The sequence below is a fragment of the Choloepus didactylus genome, chromosome 1, assembly GCF_015220235.1.
Source record: "Choloepus didactylus isolate mChoDid1 chromosome 1, mChoDid1.pri, whole genome shotgun sequence".
Taxonomy (NCBI): domain Eukaryota; kingdom Metazoa; phylum Chordata; class Mammalia; order Pilosa; family Megalonychidae; genus Choloepus; species Choloepus didactylus.
The window spans coordinates 77222524-77245283 of record NC_051307.1 but is presented as its reverse complement, the minus strand read 5'-3'; the positions used below and the strand labels follow the sequence as shown (position 1 = coordinate 77245283).

The window sequence follows — 22760 nt, the reverse complement described above, 5'->3', positions numbered from 1 at the left end:
GTAACAACTTTGCTCAGTTGATAGGAGAATGTTTCAATAAAACCAAGTTTGATTCCTTATTTGGGTCATTGACCATGCAATCTAATTAGCTGCTTCAAAAGTGTGTATTATTTGTCAAAGTAGGAGGTGTTTAAAAGAGTCAGATCATAAATTCATCACTCCTTAAAGAAGAAAAAAGAAAAAAGAGAGAGAGAGACAAGGGAACAGAGAGAAAAAGAGAGGAAAAGGCAAATAGGTAGGTAAAGAGGGAGGGAGAAAGGCTGACAGGTAGGCAGGAAAAAAAGGAAGGAAAAAAGAAGGGAGGGAGGGAGAGAGAGAGAGAGTGAGGGAGGAAGGAAAGAAAAGGGAAAAGTAGGAAGGAAGAAGGGGGAGCAAAACATCTTGTGGGACAAGTCTTCTCGGTACAAGAATGAGAACACATGGCTAGCTGCTCAACAAACAGATGCAGATGCAAAAATAATCAGAGCCAAATGTGCACTTTTTTTTGTTTTTGTTAGTGCAGCATTGTTTCATCAATTGTAACAAAGGTACTACACTAATGCAAAATGATAATAATAGGGAAAACAGGGTGGAGGTGGGTATATGGGAATTCTGTACTTGTATTTTTGACACCAGGAAGTTTACAGAGAAAAAGACCAAGGAGAATAATTAATACAAGATGAAAGATTTTCTTCTTCTACTAGGAGATAAAGATATCTTAGAGCCCATCTAATTCATAGATGTCCAGAGTCAAACTCCAAGTCTTCCCCTTAAACCTATTCTTTGCCCAGTCTTCCCTATCTCAGTTGAAAGAGATTCAAACTGGAATAATGGCTTCATTTCTGACTCCTCCCTTTACTTCATCCCCACATTCAATCTATCAGCAAGACCTGTCAATTCTGCCCCCAGAGAGATCCCTAATCCAGCCAATTCTCTTCATCTCTCTGCCACTGCTCCAATCTAAGCCACCAGCATCTACCCCTATACTAGTGCAATAACCTCCTCACTGATTTCCCTGCACCTTCCTACTCCCTTATAATCCAGGATCTACAGAACAGAGTGATCTTTAAAAATGCACATCAAATAATGTCACCTTCCTGCTTAAAAGCACCCAATAGCTTCCCATTGCACACACACCAAAAAAAAAAAAAAAAAAAGAAAAGAAAAGAAAAGAAAAAAAAAAATCAACTGGATTTCTTTAACATAACTCACCAGATCTGGCCCCTGCTGACTCGTTGATGGTAACTTTTGTTATTGTCCTATATTCACCATGTTCCATCCACAACTATCCTTTGTTTATTGAATCTCCCAGTTCCCTGTCCTGAAATGCCTTCATCCAAACATCTCTCCCTCACAATATTCATACGACTGAGGTACTCTGCTATTTATCATCCCAATTTTACTTGCTCACATATGTCTCTCCAGTGCTAGATGCAAGCCTGTCACCTAATGGGCACTTAAATATGTGTAGAATAAATGAGCATCTGATTCAATCTCCTTATTTTCCAGATGAAGATGGAGACAGAGAGGCCACAGGGGAAGACACAGAGAGAGTCACAGAGAATGCAAAGGGAAAGCTGGGGTGGGAGCCCACACAGCCCGACTCCTGCTCCCACCAGGGCTGCTTCCTAAGGTACCACTTAGCTTTCTGCAGAATAATCAGAATCCAAGGCAAAGTCTACCTACAGAAGAAGGAACCCAATTTAAAAAATTCAGACAGACATAGGAGTTCAGATATATAAATCTGAATTTGGATTTCCTAGTTTTTAAAAATAGATTAAAAAAATTTTTTTCCCATCAGTAATTAAACTGTGGAGAGAGAAGAGTTACTTGATAATGGACATTTCTCTTCTCTGTCCTCCAGCTCTGCTGAAAGCAGAGCTACACTAGCATAATCTTGAATCATAACCTTGAGTCATTTTACACTCCTAATTTGCCAGTGACTTCCACTCTTCCTTACTTATCTAGGTAAGAAGCATGAATAAGGTGAAAAGAAATTTAAGAAGCTTTATTTCATACAGGGTCCAAGGTAGAAAATTAAAGATTTTATTCTTTTAATAAGTTAGTTATTTTATCTACCCTTAAGAGTTATGTGTAAAAGGAGGAGAGGTTAACTAAACTTCTAAATATATATTTTTCCAGTAATGTTATCTTGAAATTCCCAACTTTAACAGTAAAATCAATTTTCAGATGGAACTGGCCAGAGAGGGCAAAGATTTTGTTATAGATAAAATTCTTATAAAGCAAACCTGAAGAAGTTTAGGAAGAGTTTGGGTAATGGATGTTGGTAATGGTAGCACAACAGGGTGAATGTAATTAATGCCACTGAATTGTATATTTGAAATTGGTTAAAATGGGAAATCTTATTTTATATATGTGTTACCCCAATAAAAATTAAAAGAACTGTAAAACCATGTAACAAAAAGAGGAAATGCTAACGTATAATATGGGCTTTAGTTAATAGTATAATTATAATAATAATGGTTCATCAATTGTAACAATGGTACCATACTAATACAAACCGTTAATAATAGACAAAATTGCATGTGTGAGTGTTGGGTATTGTGGTGTGGAAACTCTGTACTTTCTGCATAACTTTTCTGTGAACCTGTACCTACTCTAAAAGAGTCTTTTTTTTTCCAATTTTATTGTAGTTAAAAGCCACATAATTTAATTATAACTATTAGTAGTATATAGGCATTTTCTCTGGAAATTATTGCTTTGGCCTGTGAAATTGCTTTTATATATGTTTTTTAATAACTAAATGTGTGAATCTATTATACAAATTATGAAATATTTACCTGCTTTTTAAAACTACATAAATAATTTAAAGTTACCGCCAGCCTATTTAGGAGAAAAATGTAAAGCATATTTCAGTAAACCAGCCAGGAAAATTTTCCTGAGCTTATATTTTACATTAAGTTTAAGCAGTTTTTTTGTTTTTTTCCAATGAGGTTTTTTGTTTTTTTTTTTTTTTTAAAGCAATACTAATCAACCCATTTAAACTCTCTTCTAAATGGAAATAGTAGAAATCTCCACAGAGGAGTGTGAAAAAAAAGTATTTTAGATTCATTTCAGCAGACTGGGAGCCTCCCTACACAGCCCAGCAGCCCAGAACCACCCTGGGGGGATGGCACTCACCTGTGACATAGCACAGTCATCCCCCAACAGAGGACCAGGGGGTGCACCGCCTGGAAGAGGGACCCACTTCCAAGTCTCAGGAGCCATACGCCAATACCAAGGACTTGTGGGTCAGTGGTAGAGACAAACTGTGGCAGGACTGAACTGAAGGATTAGACTATTGCAGCAGCTTTAAAACTCCAGGATCACCAGGGAGATTTGATTGTTAGAGCCACTCCACCTCCCTGACTGCCCAGAAACACGCCCCATATACACGGCAGGCAACACCAACTACACACGCAAGCTTGGTACACCAACTGGACCCCACAAGACTCACTCCCCCACTCATCACAAAGGCAAAGCAGGGGAGAACTGGCTTTTGGGGAACAGGTGGCTCGTGGACGCCACCTGCTGGTTAGTTAGAGAAAGTGTAGACTTCATTTGGTCTACAAATCCTAAAAGAACCATATCAAGTTCAGCAAATGCCAAGAGGCCAAAAACAACAGAAAATTATAAAGCATATGAAAAAACCAGACGATATGGATAACCCAAGCCCAAGCACCCAAATCAAAAGATCCGAAGAGACACAGCACATAGAGCAGCTACTCAAAGAACTAAAGATGAACAATGAGACCATAGTATGGGATACAAAGGATATCAAGAAGACCCTAGAAGAGCATAAAGAAGACATTGCAAGACTAAATAAAAAAATAGATGATCTTATGGAAATTAAAGAAACTGTTGACCAAATTAAAAAGATTCTGGACACTCACAGTACAAGACTAGAGGAAGTTGAACAACGAATCAGTGACCTGGAAGATGACAGAATGGAAAATGAAAGCATAAAAGAAAGAATGGGGAAAAAAATTGAAAAAATCGAAACGGACCTCAGGGATATGATAGATAATATAAAACGTCCGAATATAAGACTCATTGGTGTTCGAGAAGGGGAAGAAAAGGGTAAAGGTCTAGGAAGAGTATTCAAAGAAATTGTTGGGGAAAACTTCCCAAATCTTCTAAACAACAAAAATACACAAATCATAAATGCTCAGCGAACTCCAAATAGAATAAATCCAAATAAACCCACTCCGAGACATATTCTGATCACACTGTCAAACACGGAAGAAAAGGAGCAAATTCGAAAGCAGCAAGAGAAAAGCAATTCATCACATACAAAGGAAACAGCATAAGACTAAGTAGTGACTACTCAGCAGCCGCCATGGAGGCGAGAAGGCAGTGGCACGATATATTTAAAATTCTGAGTGAGAAAAATTTCCAACCAAGAATACTTTATCCAGCAAAGCTCTCCTTCAAATTTGAGGGAGAGCTTAAATTTTTCACAGACAAACAAATGCTGAGAGAATTTGCTAACAAGAGACCTGCCCTGCTGGAGATACTAAAGGGAGCTCTACAGACAGAGAAACAAAGAAAGGAGAGAGAGACTTGGAGAAAGGTTCAGTACTAAAGATATTCGGTATGGGTACAATAAAGGATATTAATAGACAGAGGGGAAAAATATATATGACAAATATAAGCCAAAGGATAAGATGGCTGATTCAAGAAATGCCTTCACAGTTATAACATTGAATGTAAATGGATTAAACCCCAATTAAAAGATATAGATTCACAGAATGGATCAAAAAAAATGAACCATCAATATGTTGCATACAAGAGACTCATCTTAGACACAGGGACACAAAGAAATTGAAAGCGAAAGGATGGAAAAAAATATTTCATGCAAGCTACAGCCAAAAGAAAGCAGGTGTAGCAATATTAATCTCAGATAAAATAGACTTTAAATGCAGGGATGTTTTGAGAGACAAAGAAGGCTACTACATACTAATAAAAGGGGCAATTCAACAAGAGGAAATAACAATCGTAAATGTCTATGCACCCAATCAAGGTGCCACAAAATACATGAGAGAAACACTGGCAAAACTAAAGGAAGCAATTGATGTTTCCACAATAATTGTGGGAGACTTCAACACATCACTCTCTCCTATAGACAGATCAACCAGACAGAAGACCAATAAGGAAACTGAAAACCTAAACAATCTGATAAATGAATTAGATTTAACAGACATATACAGAACATTACATCCCAAATCACCAGGCTACACATACTTTTCTAGTGCTCACGGAACTTTCTCCAGAATAGATCATATGCTGGGACAAAAGTATTTTACCATAGATTTCTGAATTATGGAGCGAGAATATGAAACTGAGTGATCCAATAAAGCTTTTGTAGAAACATTTTCACAAAATGCTTCTGACATACACATTAGTCATCAATTATTGCAATAAGCATTTTATTTCGTGTAACTACTCAAAAAGTACTTCCTATATAGGAATTCCTAATTTTGCTGTCTTTTTAAAAGTAACATACAGTTAAAACTGGGAAGTTTGTTGTTGTTGTTAGACAAATTTTAATGCAGAAGCAAGCTTCTTCTATCTCAGTCAGGTTTATAATTTTCCAAATCAGAGTTAAAATATTGTATCAGTGTACCAGTGCTGCTCTATGAGAAAACATATAGGAAAAAATGGTGATGGGGATTGGGGAAAGATGTATGTTTGGGATAAAGAATGTATACACCTTAATATAAATAGGAATTTCCATTTAGAAAAAAAAATTGCAGAAAACAACATTGAAAAAAAGAGAGAGAAAAGAAAGAAACCAGACTATTTTCTGAAATGTTTTGCTGCCTCTTCATGTTCTATAAGACTCAGAAGAAAGAGAAGCAAAGTAAGAGAGGGGAAGAAGTAAGAAAGGAGATTGGAGGAGGGAAAGATGTGAACTGAAGATTGATCTTGGTCTAGTTCATAAACTTTTTGGGAACTCCAAGTTAACTCACAATGTCACTGCCAAGCAAAGTAGACAATACACAATACGTATCTGCATTAGACACAGAGATAATCTCTGGAATCTACAAAGCATGACTTATAAAGGGCAGGAAAACCATAAAAGCACTGAGTGCTTTCATAAATCATTTACGTTAATGTTTTTACCATTCAGGTAATCACATCAAATTGAGGTAAATCTCCTGATTTCTAAGTGATGTGGGTGGACATGTAAAAATCATAGCTTACCTCTTTTAGAGTATTAGGGTTGACAGGAAACCCCTTCTCCCCAGAAAGGCTGGAATATTTCTTTTCCAAATTACAAAGATTCTCCTTTTCCTGAAGAAACACAAAATCTATTCAGCTTAGAGTCGATCCTGGATACAAGTGAAAACCCAGGAATTTTGCCATAGAGACAAACACCAGAATCCCATGTCCCTCCCCATTTCTATTTCCTCTCCACACATATATTTAAGACTTCAAATTGTATATTAGCCAATATGATGCATGAAGCTATTTTCAAACATATTTAACTATACATATAAACCTTTATTCAAGAGAAATTTTATAGAGCAACAGTATGTTAAAAAAAAAGGGGGTGGCATGGGCAGGAGTGGGGCTGCTTTGATCGTGTTCAAGAGTGGAAGGGGCCCTTGAAGTCCCTCTCAGCCCTCGTCTTTGGCAGACTTTTTCAAGCTTTTTTTTTTTTTTAACTCTCTTAAGTGACAAATATCCATGGGCTTTCTGGTGGCATACTTTTTTTCTGGTGGCATACTGGTGGCATACTTTCTTCTGGAAACTTTTATACTTTTAGCTTTTATGTTTAGATCTATAAGCCATCTTGAATTAACGCAGTGTTAATTGACCTTTAGGAAAAATACTTATGGGCCAAATTTTTATTCATTGCAGTATGATTTACATACGATGAGATGCACAATTCTTACTGAATACCATTTGATGACTTAACAAATGGAACAATTCCTCAGCTAAGATAGAGAACATTCCTATCACCCCAGAAAGTTTTCTCATGACTCCTTCCAGTCAATCTCCACACTCATAGGCAAGCACTCTTCTGATTTCTGTGGCCTTACCCTCGTTTCACCTGTTCTTTAATTTCATATAAATGGAATCATACAATATGTACTTTTTTTTGCTTGCCTTCTTCCCACATTTTACTTTTGAAATACATCCATGATGTTGCATGTATCGGCAGTTTGCTCCTTTTGATTGTTGAGTAATATTGTATTATATAAATATACTATATAATTTGTTCATCCATGTTCCCGTTGTTTGCTATTTATGTTGTTTCTAGATTATTTTTTTTTTGTTATTATGAATAAAGCTGCTTTAAACAGTCTTATACATGAATTTTGTGAAGATATCAAATTTTGTGAAGATAAGAAATGTTTTCATTTCTATCTTGTAAATATCTAGGAGTGGAGTTGCTAGATCACTGGATGGGTGTATGTTTAACATTATAAAGTAAGCAAACTGCCAAACAGTTCTCTGAATTGGCTGAACCATTTTACACTCACATCAGCAATATACGAAAGTTCCAGTTGTTTCATATTCTTGTCACCATTTGGAATTTTCACTTTTTTAATTTTAGTCATTTTACTTGATATGAGGCAGAGTCACATTGTTGTTTTAATTTCTATTTCCCTGATGACTAAAGATGTTGAGTATCCTTTCATGTGACTTATTTGCCATTCATATTATTTCTTTTGTGAAGTATCAGTTCAAGTCTTTTGTCTATTTTTTTCTTTCTTGGGTGTTTATCTATTATTATTGTGTTAAAGAAGTTTTCAATATACTTTAGATGCAAGTCCTTTGTCATTTCCTCTTTAAGGAATCTTTGCTTACCCCAAGACCATGAAGGTGGACTTGTACTCTTCTGTTTTTTTTTTTCTGGAAGTTTCACCATTTTAATTTTTATGTTTAGGTCTGTGATCCATCTTGAATTAATTTTTATACATGGTGTGAGGATGTTGTGGAGGTTCATTTTTTTTCCATAATTACCCAGTTGACCCAGCACCATTTCTTGGGAAGACACACACAGTTCAGCACAATAATGTGTTACCATCACCCCTATCCATTTCCTTTCTTGATAAAAACACTTCAAAAGACAAGAATAAAAGGAAATTTCCTCAATATGATAAAGGGCACACATGAAAAACTCACAGCTAACATCGTACTCCATGGTACAAGATTGAAAGCTTTCCCTCTAAGATCTGGAACAAGACAAGGATGTCCACTCCACCACTGTTATTCAATATGTGCTAGAAGTTCCAGCTACAGCAGTGTGGCAAGAAAAAGCAATAGAAGTCATCCAAATTGAAAGGAAGAAGTAAAAGTTTCACTGTTTGCAGATGACATAATCCTATAGGTAGAAAGTCCCAAAAAAGCTACAACAAAGCTACTAGAACTAATAAAGGCATTCAGCAAAGTGGCAGGAAACAAAATCAGCATGCTACAATCAGTAGGGTTACTATATACTAATAATGAGGAATCTGAGGAGGAAAAATCAAGAAAAAAAATTCCATTTACAATAGTAACTAAAAAAATCAAATACTAGGAATAAATTTAACCAAGGATATAAAGGATGTGCGAACAGAAAACTGTAAAACATTGCTAAAAGAAATCACAGAAGACCTAAATAAACAGAAGGGCAGTCTGTGTTCAAAAGACAATAGCATTAAGATTTCAATTCTACCCAAATTGATTTACAGATTCAATACAATCCCAGTCAACCTACTTTGCAGAAAGGGAAAAGTCAACTATCAGATTTATTTGGAAGGGTAAGGGGCCCCAAATAGCCAAAAACATCCTGAAAAAGAAGAAAGAAGTTAGAGGACTCACACTTCCTGGCTTTAAAGCATATTATAAAGCAACCAGTGGTCAAAACAGCATAGTACTGGCATAAGGATAGATATAGTGACCAATGGAATCTAATTCAGAGTTCAGAAATAGACCCTCATATCTCTGGCCAATTGATATTTGACAAGGCTGCCAAATCCACTCAACTGGGACAGAACAGCCTTTTCAACAAGTGGTTCTGGGAGAACTGGATATCCATATCCAAAAGAATGAATGGTATACACCTTACACAAAAATTAACTCAAAATGGATCAAAATTCTAAATATACAGGAGCCAAGACCATAAAACTAGAAGAAAATGAAGGGAAGCATCTTTAAGATACTGTGGTAGGCAATGGTTTCTTAAGACTTTTCACCAGAAGCACAAGCAATGAAAGAAAAAATAGATAAATGGGACATCCTCAAAATTAAAAATTTTTGAGCTTCAAAGGACTTTGTCAAGAAAGGGAAAAGACAGCATACTCAATGGGATAAAATATTTGGAAAACAAATATCCAATAAAGGTTTGATATCCAGAATAAAGAAAGAAATCCTACAATTCAAAATTAAAATTTAAAAAATGGGCAAAAGATTTGAATAGACATTTTTCCAAAGAAGAAATACAAATGGCTAAAAAGCAGATGAAAAGATGCTCAACATCATTAACTACTAGGGAAATGCAAATCAAAACCACAATGAGATATTATTGTACACCTACTAGAATGGTGAAGACTGTTTTCCAGGGCCTCATAGGGACATGAAATAGTCATCCAGCCATCTAAGAATTAACTGAGACTAAAGCAGTATTTGAGAGAATCATTTCTAATGCATGACAGAGGGAGTCATGCCTTTTCTTTTTTTTTTTTTTTAAAGTTTGAATAGTTCCAATTCAGCTGTTACTAAACTTATTCAGCTCTATGAAAAATTTTAGGTGTGATATTATATATTACTGTTAATTTGAGTTTGGTGCTGTGGAATCATGCCATTTTTGTTTTGTTTGTTTTGAAGAGCTGTTGCCAACACCATCTTTAAGTATGCTTTTATTTGCCTTCTGGTATATACATATAACAGAGCTTCTGGAGAGTAGAATTTATGATTTGCAATGTGGCCATTTCTATAGTGTTCTGATGTGCAAACAAGACCCACCTCCTAGTCTGTATTTTTCTTGTGCGCTTCCTTATGTTTGACTAATTTAGGGTTCTAATAGATGCACTTACAAAAAGTTGCCTCATTTATCACCGAATTTGCCCAATCAGCTTTAATAAAATTGCACTGACTTCATTAATATTTTGTTAAACCTGCATTCTGATCTCTTTGCCAAGATTTTGGATGCCTTCTTATGCTTAAGGAAATTAAAAAGCAAATATCAGATAGTTAAAAAAAATCTCTATTTTCTGATTTACAGTTAATCATTCAGAGAGCATCAGCTTATTAATAGGAAAGTTTAAATTAAAAAAAAAAAGTAAGTCTCCCTTAAATTATAAAGGTATTCGCTATTAAAAAGGCATTTAATTTGAAGGGGACAACTTTCCCTAGTTAGAACTTGTGTTTTATTGCAGCCAGTGCTGCAAGAGAAATACTTACTCTTTGCAGCATCATTATTAAATTATTCTTTTCTTTCACAAAATGATCTTGTTCCCTCTGAGCCTGCTGGACAATATGATTGGCTTGCTTTTTCAATGCAGATATTTTTTCCTGGAGGAAAAAAAAGTTATAGATAGATGTGCATTAGACAATCAAAAGTTTGCCAGTCTGAGCCAATGATTGTATACCTCATATGGTTTGTATGGTGTGTGACTGTATCTCAATAAAACTGTGGTAAGTTAAAAAAAAAAAAAGTTTGCCAGTCTGTCCTGGAAGAGAGAAAATATGTTTACAACCAGGATAACAGTGACCACACTTTAGCTGGGATAAGCAGATTATTACTCAGAAACCATGAGGTTTGACCTGCCAAGCTCAACACTTTCCTTTACTTAAGGCCAATACACGTACATTCAAGTGATTTAAAATCTATTTTGAAGAACCCAGAAGTCAACAGGAAAACTTATTTTATACCATGAATGAATTTGACATCATATTGGGGGATGCCTTATGGGAAAATAAAAACAATGGAATTTCTTATTTAAACTAAGTTTAGAAGTCACCTTCTCCTTTCCCTCCCTCAGTTTCATCAGTTTAGGACAGAGCCTCGTGGTGTGACTCTAAATTCTGGAGCAAATGCTGAGTTCTGGGCTGGGCCTCTGGATCCTAGGGACTGAGTCGAGTCAGTAGTCAGCACAGCATTCCAGTGAGCTATTTCTAATGGTACCAAGCCATCAGCCAGCTTTGATAACCACTGGGCAATGGAAACAGAGGAAATTCCAAAACAGACTTTGTCCAAAGAATTAGTCTGAATCTAGCTACTACGATTTTAAAAGGAATTTAAAACAAAAATGTCTGTATTTCTGATTTTCTGTGCCTTCATTTCCACATAAAAGAAAAAGAACAGCACAGCATTCCTAAATGCATCTATATACAGCTTTTGGTAACAATGACTGTAGTCAACTTATCTAGTTTGGAGCACTGATTGCCATATATATAATCTGCAAAATGTGATATGTGTTAAATGCACCAAGACATTTAGACACAAAGTTATGTAGACAGACAAACGTTAAAACTACATAAGTGGTCACTGTTGTCACATAATAAGGGCTATATTTTTTATTTTTTTATATTTAATGACACCTGGCAAAATTACCTTTCTAGTCACAATGTTACGTTGATACTCAGCCACTTCACGCAGCAGCTGTTGTGTCAGGTTCTCTTTTTCCTCATCTAGACGGCTCTCGTGCTCCAGCTGCTGGAACTCCAAGTCTTCAAAGTGTTTGCTCTCAACATCTAACAGGTCCGCGTCCTTTTAGGAAAAGGGAATGAAAGAAAACAAGACACACCAGAATGGCTGCAGCTTTCTTTATGTGAAAAAACAAATATTAAAAGTAGACACTCCAAAAAAATATCTTTCCAATTACAGCAGTGACCAGTGTTAGATCTGATAATTCTCTTTTTTGGAGCTAAGCCCCAGGCCATGAATATTAGAGTAGAATTGGTGGGAGGGGTGGAGGGTAGTGGACTGCATTTATTTCACTATTAGTTTTAAACTGGTCTGTGAATTCTTGCTTTAAATCTACTAGGTAGCTTTAAAATGGATCATGGATGTGGCCCTCTCTCTCTAGCTAAGCCAACTTGAAAGGTGAAATCACTGCCCTCCCCCCTACGTGGGATCAGACACCCAGGGGAGTGAATCTCCCTGGCAACGTGGAATATGACTCCCGGGGAGGAATGTAGACCCGGCATCGTGGGACGGAGAACATCTTCTTGACCAAAAGGGGGATGTGAAAGGAAATGAAATAAGCTTCAGTGGCAGAGAGGTTCCAAAAGGAGCCGAGAGGTCACTCTGGTGGGCACTCTTATGCACACTTTAGACAACCCTTTTTAGGTTCTAAAGAATTGGGGTAGCTGGTGGTGGATACCTGAAACTATCAAACTACAACCCAGAACCCATGAATCTCGAAGACAGTTGTATAAAAATGTAGCTTATGAGGGGTGACAATGGGATTGGGAAAGCCATAAGGACCACACTCCACTTTGTCTAGTTTATGGATGGATGAGTAGAAAAATAGGGGAAGGAAACAAACAGACAAAGGTACCCAGTGTTCTTTTTTACTTCGATTGCTCTTTTTCACTCTAATTATTATTCTTGTTATTTTGTGTGTGTGATAATGAAGGTGTCAGGGATTGATTTGGGTGATGAATGTACAACTATGTATTGGTACTGTGAACAATCGAATGTACGATTTGTTTTGTATGACTGCGTGGTATGTGAATATATCTCAATAAAATGAAGATTAAAATAAATAAATAAATAAACAAACAAATAAATAAATAAATAATAAAATGGATCATGGAATAGAAAAAAGAATTCAATAAATGCCCTAAGCATTATCTGTAGAACAAACGTGTGACTTAGTCTCTTGAGAAAACTATTTTCTACATTTTTTCAAATGAATGAGATGTTAGTACAAGAAATTAAATTCAAGATCCAAAGGTTGGCATACACACAGACCAGAAGTCGCTAAAAGGACTACAGGCACCCCAAATGGCTCATAGAACAATCTATTGGGATGTGAGGAGAAAATATTAGACAGTCTTTATATTTAATTTTAGGTTTTCCTTTTCTTTTTCAGTTTCTCAGTAAATGTTTCTAATGTACATATAGACAGAAAAGTATATGTGTATAATGTCAAAAAATACATATTGAGAAAGTAAGCACGCTCAAAGGCTTTTATTGAAGGGATAAGGAAGCAAAAACATTTGTTATTTGGGATTCTTAAATGGGGCTTCTGTGAATACCTTACAATTGTTTACATATCTTTGTCTATCTGTATTTTACTGGGAAGAGTAGTACCACAGTTTTCATGAGTCACAAACGGTGATTCAAAAGGTTAAATACCACTACTCTGGGAATTATCTTGAGGACATTTATGGAAGATCTGAAATCCAAAAAATCAGGTGGTCCAGAATAGGCGTTCTCCAACCTACAACATGCTTGAATAAAGGAATCATTGCACTCATACATCTGTATTTGTGCGGGGATTAGTTCATGTTGTATAAATTATTCTCCAATCTACTTTCTTTAAAACACCCCCTTATTTTGGAGCCTTTGACAAAACTGTCAATGTGTTATGTGTAGAGGATTTTAAAAATATATAATTTATAAACAGTCTGTGTCCAAAAGGAAGAGGCAATTGAGTTACGTGGTCTAGATCTACATAAATGGCTGGGAAATTATTTTTTTCAATTAAAATGTAAAATAAGTTGGATAAATAAAACACACTATAAATTAGCTCTACATCACTATTTAACCCCACCCTCTATTTTTTATATAAGCAATATATTAAACCTCTTAATCGAATGGAATATATTTCTATCTTCTGGAAAATATATCATTCTGGGATGTTTCATAGAAAGGCTATTAGCTACCATGAAATTACAGCCAACACTATAGCAACAAGATAACTATGTCAACAAAGACTGTATATTCTCTAAGCTTAGGAGCAGGAAAAACACAATTTGAAAAACATATTCAGCATTTCTTAACACTTCTTTACATTTTCATTGGCCAAGTGGAATGTGGTCTTGGTTTCAATTTATTGATTGACGTTTCAAATTTATAATGTCTAAAGGATTAACCAAATCTAGTCACTATGGAATTAAGACATAACTCAGGTATTATGTCTTAAAACAAAATATCTGCAGTCTTCAAATAAAATATCAACTGATATGTTTACTCATACAGGCATCAAACATACTCAAATTTTTAAGGCATTTCAATTCTTTGGTTTGTGGCTTAAGAGTACCATGATAAAAAAAACTTTTGGCTTTCAAATAACCTTCACTCAAAGAGGGCATATAGCTCGCAACACATACACAATGCTAGTAAGCAGCTTACTCCACATCTGGTTAATATGCAACATGTGTTATTTTAACCCTGCATGAAGGTCACAGAGTCACTAATTTATCTGTAGGAAATATTTAAACCACTGCATGGAAATAATAGCAAACTAGGCAAGAAAGCTGAAAATTAAAGCTAATTTCAGCACTCCTATTTAGCTGGTGTAAGGATTTATCCAAACCATTAGAATATGTGTATATAAACTTAACACTTTGAAAGAAAAACTATTTGGGAGGGGGGAAAAACCTAGTAAAGGATTTTAAATAAGAATGAGAATTCAGGGGATGCGATTTGGGGGCAAGAGTAGTTGAGCATGGAATAATACATACAGCAAGTTCAAAGCCAACTGCCTGCCTAGTTGAATGAAGTTTTTAACTGAACTTCTTCTATTTAAAAGAACATGAAAGGAAATAAAACAGCTGCAATAAATTAAATTTCAACACAATTCCTTTTATCCTTGCAATAGCTTTTTCTGAGAATTTATATGGCAGATGCTTACATGAAGATCTTTTATGTTGTCTTCGCCTACTGGATGGAGGGGGGGAGGGGACAGAAGGAGGAAAACAGATTTGTTGACCTGAAGAGATGCAGTAATAATCTCATGACAGTTCAATGCCAACTCTGAAAGCAAACTTAAATGGGGTTTAGGGTTTGTTTACCTTTTTGTCTTATACTCTATAGTCAAACACTTTAACTGCATACTTTTGGAACTTGGAAAATAACAATGAAAATCACCTAATAAACCTCCTCATTTTATGCAGGAAGACATTGGAGGCCATAGAGGTTGAATGACTGGTTCAAGATTAAATTACAAACTAGTTGAAGAGCAAGTGATAGAAAAAAGTTTTCCCAATTGTGGCTATCACTTGATAGAATTAAAAAAAAAAAAAAATCTAAAGACCAAAACACACCCTTCAGCTGAGTGAACATCAAAAGCAGAAAACATTCCCAATTAGGTTTCTCTTCTACTTAATGGCGGACCCCATCTTAGCAAGTGAAAGCCACATTTTATTTCAGCTTCTTACTGGCAGGCTCATATCTACTAAAAATGTTTAAATCATTTTCAAATGGAAACTACATTCTGACTCTAAAGCAACGAGATTTAGAGGTACGATGTCCAGCTATAAATCCATAATGTTTTATGCACAAAACCATTCTAGAATTTCGACTTAAGCATTGGAGAGGACACATAGTTTGAGAAAATGACTTTCTTTCTATTCATTTACTTTTTTTTTATTTTGTGTGAATTGCCACCTAATAAAGTTAGTTGTAGTAAAGTCACGTTTATTGAATCTAGTTTAAAAGTTTAAATGCCTTGGGGAAAGCATTATAATGAAGTGGTATTCTGAAGTGTTTGAAGTCTGAAGTGAAATGAGCTTGTGGTATGAATGGATTTATCATGAAACAAGTGAACTTTTTACTGGTTATGTCAAGGGGATTGGTCAAGAGTTACTGTGGTCCTCATTCCTGGAGAAGAGAATTAGTAGACCTGTTAAGATCAGGGAACAGAAGCTACCACAAGCCAGTTATCTTGACTAAAGTAAAGGGTTTTATGATAAGAATTTCACACTCTGCTTCAAGAGGAAGGGGAAGGAGTCTTTGCCTGAAATTAATGGAATAGACTGCATCATTTCCTCTCCTTTTTTTTAGTCGCAATCCTTAGAACATATAAAAAATTTACGAGTTTTCCTATAGAATCTATATTAAACAAACAGTAATTATATCAACCTGTGTGCATGTTACTAATAGACCATATTTTTTATTTATACAGAATACAAAACAATAGTTAGAAAGCTAGAGGAAGGGAAGAACAGATACATAAAACCATACTGTTGACTCTAAATAAAGAATTTCCATGCCCATGTAAAATCTTTTAACAATAAGAAGAGCCGAAAAGCAGTATACGAATATAAAAATCCGTTTCTCAATCTCTTTGGTGAACTGGTGTAAACAAAAACAAATAACAAAGTGAAATAATTTTACAAATACTATTCTTTTCCCAATCATTTTTTTTTTCCATGAGATTTCCTGAGAACTGTGGCATTGGGGGAAAGGAAATTTTTATCTTCTTATAGCGAAGAAGCTTCTTTCTCTTTATGCAATACAATAAGTAAAGGGAAGAAATCTTTTTGAAACTTTCTCTAAATTCAGCATAGTAAGAAGTAACAAATACTAATATTGTTATGCTGCAGTTTAACATGCTTACATTGGATACTTTTATTATGATGCTTTCAATTTCTGCAATACATTGAACAGTTTTAATGGTAATTTTTCATTACCTACTGATGTTCTCAGAGGTATTATATATTTTTGTGGTGTTAAAGTTCATCTTAAACATTTTAAAACATGTGCCATCCTAACTGCTTTGTTCTTCAACCCATTCCCAAGAATATACAGATAAAACAACATGAATGAAACAAGCCGCCTTTTCTACTCACATGGCATCATAACCTGTTACTTGCTTAGGACAAATTACTATTACACGACTCCTAGAGGTCCAAAACTGTTAATGACTGCTTGCCCAGGGTCACAGTTTATTTGGGCTGCTCTTTAAAAAAAAAACAGCCCAGTTTTCAAGAGGCTATGAAGTAATAAATGGCCAGGCCAATCCGCTTAGGAAGTCTGACTTCCAAAGGATAACCAGGATGCACATGCTGAACAGTGCTGATATTATGGACTTGTTAAATAATTTGATAAAGTTAAACTAAGTCTATGCTGCATTCAGTTTTTGAAAATAATGACACTCATATGAAAAGGTTTTGATTGCTAATGACTTACATTTGGGTTTGGGTATTTTGCACTCAGGCTAGTAAAGCTCAATGCTACTAAAAAGCAGAAGGAAAAAGTAAAAGAAAACAACAGGGGATGGAAGGGGGAGGGGCAGGAAGCAAATCAGAGAATGGGATAATTTTTGGACAAGAGTACAAAATCAAGCCAAAAAAATATTTATAAAACCCATTCAAGGGCAAATAGTACTCACTACGCAGCAGAGACTGCAGGGAAAGATGTCAGTTGATTTAAATGCTACAATCTTGGGTGTCCTTACAAGTTAAGAATAGCTCTCTTCTGTTACAAAGAATGACTCCAGAATATGTTTCTGCATTACAAATTAGTTAAAGGATTCTAACAAGGAGTTTTTCTTAGAGGATTAGCATAGAACAATATACACTGTCAGCATGCATATTTCTATTTAAAAAGTATCTAATGACCAAAACGTACGCAAATTTATGCTATGTGAAGTAGCAAATCATAGGTAAGTGGAACTTAACTGGAAAAAAACAACAACACAAAACCAAAACACTGGTGCATGCCTGTTTGCTACTGACCCTCTTCAGCTGTTGTTGTAATTGTTCCCTCATGGACTCAGGACAATTGTCCAGCTGGGTCTTCTGCTCGGAGTAAAGCTCCTGGAGCCTCTCTAGTTTTTCCCTTTCAGCATCAAGCTTTACCTTCTCCTGAAGTTCAGAAATCAGAAAATAGAAGAATAGAGATTACCTTTGCAGCCCAAGCAGGCGTTAGTGAACATTTCCTAGGGGTAATACAACAAACAAACATACACAAACTAGATACTCTATGAATGTAGAAACATATCTTGTTAGTGACTGGGATAACAGAGTATAAGCGGAAGTAAAGATAAGGTGGCCTCATTTAGCAATGACCCCCCTTCCTTCCTTCCCTCCTTCCTGCCACCATGTTACAAAAGCAGGGGAAGCATCAGGAATGTTGGTCAATGTTGACAAAGAACAAAAGAAATTCCAACCAAATTCGTAAGCTAGCCTTGCAAGTAAATAGTCACTTGTCGGAGAACAGGAAAAGGAAAGGGGTATTTCACTCCAAGTGCTGCCATAGTCCAATTTCCTCAAGGCATTTGTTAAGCATGTTTTGGAAATCACTGAATTTTGTTCTCAGCTCAGAGGAGTTCTAGGTGCACAAGCTGACACCCCCGTCATTGGAAATACTTCTAGACATTTAGCAAAGCTAACAGACGAGCTTAAGCGAGCTTAGGCAGTAAGAAAATATGATTCCAGAGAGCATCTAAGACAGGGGCTGAGGCAGCTATAAAAATGTTATTAAAGTGGTTGTTATTGGAGAATGTTCTGAAAGACTGACCAAGAAGTGAGAGGAACGTATATTAGACAGCTCAGATACACCAAAAGTGTGACATTTACTGTGGACAAATAGACTGTTCACAAGACTGACATTCAAAAAAAAATCAAAATATGGACTATGAAAAAAAAAGGAAATGAGAACACCCAGGAATCAGAGACAGAAGAGAAAGCAGAAGATAACACTAAGTCCCTCCCTCATCACACATGCCAAAGTGACCCTGGACATGCTCCAGGAGATAACAGGAAAATACTGTAATGCAGTGATTACATGGCCTAGCAATGCCACCTCCTAAATTAAGAAACAAAACTTCACTTGGTTTAGGGCCAGTCTGCCTGACATATGTTTCCTTTATGATACTCCGAATCCTAAAAGCAAATTTTAGACATGATTTTCAACTTGGGAACAACCTCAATCTAAACAAAAACACTTTTGAACCGCTATCACGATTTGACCCTCAGTAAGTGAAATGACTATTACCTTATTTTCCTTATGTTCATACAATGTGGAACTAATAGAAACAAAACTGGCCTTTAAGCATATCACAGAAAGATTTGTTTATTTAATGACAAAGCTCTGAAATAGTCCTATAAAATTATATTTACTATAATTTCTTTATCCAAACAGCCATGATTTACTGTGTAAACGTATATATTTAGATTTTTGTAAAAGATGTTATGGTTTAAATCTAAAACTATATGGCATCACTATCTATACCAGGTCATTTAGGTATCCATCTTTGGCTGAAAGTTTGAAATTTCAAGAGCATTTTAGAAATGTTTATGTAAATTTACAAATGCATTTTTTTCTCAAAATGATTAAATCCAGAAGTCATAGAGCTGACAACAAAATCTAATTATTCATTGAAACTACTTGCTAGTCAATTTCTCCTTCTGGTTCCATAGCAATTTTGCAGATTCAAATTTTCAAGTCCCATCAGAACCCAAACTACCTTGACAGTCACAGAGAGGAATCTGTCTTCTTTAACATGGTCTGACATATATACATTTGTCAGAAATACTCAAGTCTTGCTAGAGGCTGAAGAAACCTCTCTTAGTTTTATAATTTAAATCTATATTTTTCTCATAAATACTATGAGACTACTCTGCTTTTCTCACATACACTTAACACATCTTTAATTATCTCAGGATTAGAACTTAAACAGATTTCCTTTGCTTTCTGTGTCATCCCCATTAACTCCTTCAACCTCAGTTATTTCTTAATAAGCAGAGGATGGCAATATTTTAAAAATTGGGTTTTCTGGCTGAATAAAGACAAAATAGGAACTAAATGTAGGACAGAGTTTTTACTTCAATACCTTTTGCTTTTAGAGAACAAAAGAAAATAAAAATAACATTCCTACTCCAAAGAGCAATCAAAAATGATTCTACAACAACTTAAACCTTAGCAGACTGTAATGAAAATTGTCTCAGTCTTCAACAGTAAGTTCGCATACTATACACACCCATTGCACAGTAGTAGGGAAAGCAACTGCTTCATTCACAGTAAAAGGGAAACCCAAGTGTTACCCACAGGAAAACTGAATATACTAATACAAGCTAGATTTAGTCTTCAGTTTCAGAAATAGTAACTTTTTTCTCCTTAATAAAACCAGTGACACAAAATGACTATTGTCTTTTGGCTATGACAATGTATTTCCTCTTTCTGCGGATGAAAGAAGTCTGATTTACACAGCAAAAGAATTTTATCTAAAAAGAGCTGCATTCCTAGATACTGTATCACCAGACTTCGCAGCAATTCTACTTCAAAACAGAAAGTTAAAAAAAAACAAAAAACAAAAGCTATTCATTTCAATTAAATACCACATGTGCAAAACTCTAAACCTTAAAGTTATATTTGACAAAAAACATTGATACAGTCTTTAATAATATGGAAAGGCACTGAGCTCAAATTTGAGAAAGTAATCAAACTATTCCTCAGATGTTCCCAATTTTTTTTATTGTTAATTACAAGTATAAATAATCAACTAATAAAAATACCTTATGTTTACATAGTGCCTTCCTTCTGAAGTGCTCACAGTGTTTCACAATTTCATACAAGGGGGCAGCTAGAAGAATTATGCAAGCAGGTACCATCAGAACCTTCTGCAGCTTCTCTGTGGTTTATCAGTTAACGCTGTGACTGGGCTTGGGTCTCAGAGCAGAAGCTGAGGCAGGCCAATGCTAGGGCAAAGGAAGTAAAGGAGAAGGATGAAAGAAGGACTAAGACGGGTGTGTCAGGCCATAAATCACAGAGGATTGCAGGGTGATATCAGTCCTCCAAGAAGCCAGAAGGAGACAACTGTGAGCCAGAAAGAAATTAATATTCATCTCTTCTACTTATTGCCCAGGAAGCTTTCAAAGGGAAATTAGCCCTAGACAAGTGGTTAATTAAAGTTGAAAGCATCACCTCTAGAGATAAGATAAAATCGATGGAGGAGATAGATGGCATTGGCATTCGAGAGTTCAAGGATTCTAGCTTTTTAAATGGAAAATATTAAAACTGGGTGTTATTCTCTCCCCCAGATTTAAATCGGTAAATTCACCTATTCTAACTACTATAGGCCTAACGATATATTCCAAACCTCAAACTGAGATAGTGTATAGCTTTTTCTTTTTAAGATTTATAAATCTATTTTCAGGAAATGAATAAATTAAAATGCATTTTAACAAATTTCAATTTGTCACAGAAATAAGATTACAATAAATGCTCCAGGAAAATCTGGGGTGTACAGGAAACTTTATAAAACCAGGAACAGAATGTGACTTCCTTAGAGACAGAGCTGCTTCCATTAGCACTGTTCTCTTATTGACTGACCGTCCTCTCGATGTACTAGCAAATCCAACCAGGTTACAAATTCATTGCCAGAGTCCGTCTGTTTTGTATATTTAAGGCTGCTGTTGCTAAGGTGTATACATGACCGAAGAGAAATTATTCACCAGCAAATTAAAGTAGAAATCATCATATGAAAGTGGGTCCATATTTGCTTCCAAAGAGTTGTTCATTCACTCACTGGGTAAATATTCATCTACTTACCCTGGCACTTCTAAGTCGAGGCAAGGAAGAGGAAAGGGCAAACATGATGGCTGCCCGAGCACAGCTCTCTTAGCTCTGTGGTCCTTAACCCTGACGGCACATTTGAATAACCTCGTGAGCTTTTAAGTACACTGTTTCCCAGGCCCCAATCAGTCAGAAGTCCAGGAGCCTAAAGCCTAGGGATTGATAGTTTTAAAAAACCTCTCCAGGTGATTTGAATAGGCAACCAGAGTTGAGAATCACTGATTTAGCCCCCAGCATTATGTTCCTAGGCAAAGGCAACTAACTGCAATTTGATTTTTCTAACGAAGTTACAGGACATTAATACCGGAATCACCAAAAGTTTTTCTCAAAATACCTGACCCAGGATATACTCCTTCAAACCACCACAATCACCTAGTCAAGTTATGCCTGCCATTTTCCTCTTTGTATTTGATTAATTTTTGGTGAGGGATAGACCAATATTTTGCCAATATCCCATTTCTCATTGTGGTAGACATGTTCTTAGTCTTAATCCATATTCCTGTGGGTGTGAACCCACTACAGATAGGATCTTTGGAAGATGTTATTTTAAGTTACGTTAAGGTTTAGCTCAACTGAATGAGTTTGGGTCTTAATCTGGATTACTGGAGTCCTTTATAAGCAGAAGGAATTCACACACACAGAGAGAAAGCCACAGGTGGAAGCCAGAAGCTGGAAGTCAATGGGACCCAGAAGGGAAAGGAGAGGACATTGTCATGGGATAGGAAAGCCAAGGAACCCCAAGGACTGCTGGCAAGCCAGCATCAGAATGTTACAGACTTTGAGGAGAAAGCATTGCCTTGCTGATTCCTTGATTTGGAGCTTCTAGCCTCAAAACCATGAACCAATAAATTCCTCTTGTTTAAGCCAAAAAAAAAAAAAAAAAACAAACAAAAAAAACCTGACCCAGGATCATAGTTGAAAATGTCTTTCTTTAAAGTAACATCCCAATTGTAAAATTTTAACATACAAACTGAATGCTTCAAATAAATCAAGCAAAAAATGTACAGTGACAGATTCCAATATCCAATACACATTCAGAGAAAAAAAATGCATTTCAAGTTCAGAAGAAAAATGAATCTCTTCTAATCATACAAATGGTCAGGAGTGATTATAGGTTTATCCTAAATAATTAGAACTTATACAGAAATGTTGCCAATGATCTTAAATGGTCTTAAAAATCCAAGGCTAATCATAGGATCATTTATTTTGCCAGATCTTGTGGTGAGAAAATAGTAATGTAAGTTTTCTCTCTTCTAAGTTACATTCTTCAAGGAAGGAAGTAAAATTTGATTTGCTGGCTCTACTTGAA

At 35.7% G+C, this 22760-nt stretch overlaps 1 protein-coding gene across 7 annotated transcripts in view; it reads right to left on the bottom strand.

Moving 5' to 3' along the window:
- The window catches only part of PHLDB2 (pleckstrin homology like domain family B member 2), a 239675-nt gene that overhangs the window by 35314 nt on the left and 181601 nt on the right, over positions 1-22760 (bottom strand). For 6 of the 7 annotated variants that reach the window (XM_037835270.1, XM_037835304.1, XM_037835277.1 and 3 more), the window contains exons 7-10: positions 17611-17739; positions 11531-11686; positions 10378-10488; positions 6187-6276 (exon numbers count right to left, since the gene is read on the bottom strand). In XM_037835270.1, coding sequence (XP_037691198.1) covers positions 6187-6276; positions 10378-10488; positions 11531-11686; positions 17611-17739 — 486 coding nt within the window. The remainder of the gene's footprint in view (positions 1-6186; positions 6277-10377; positions 10489-11530; positions 11687-17610; positions 17740-22760) is intronic. The other variant, XM_037835295.1, reaches the window with a different exon arrangement.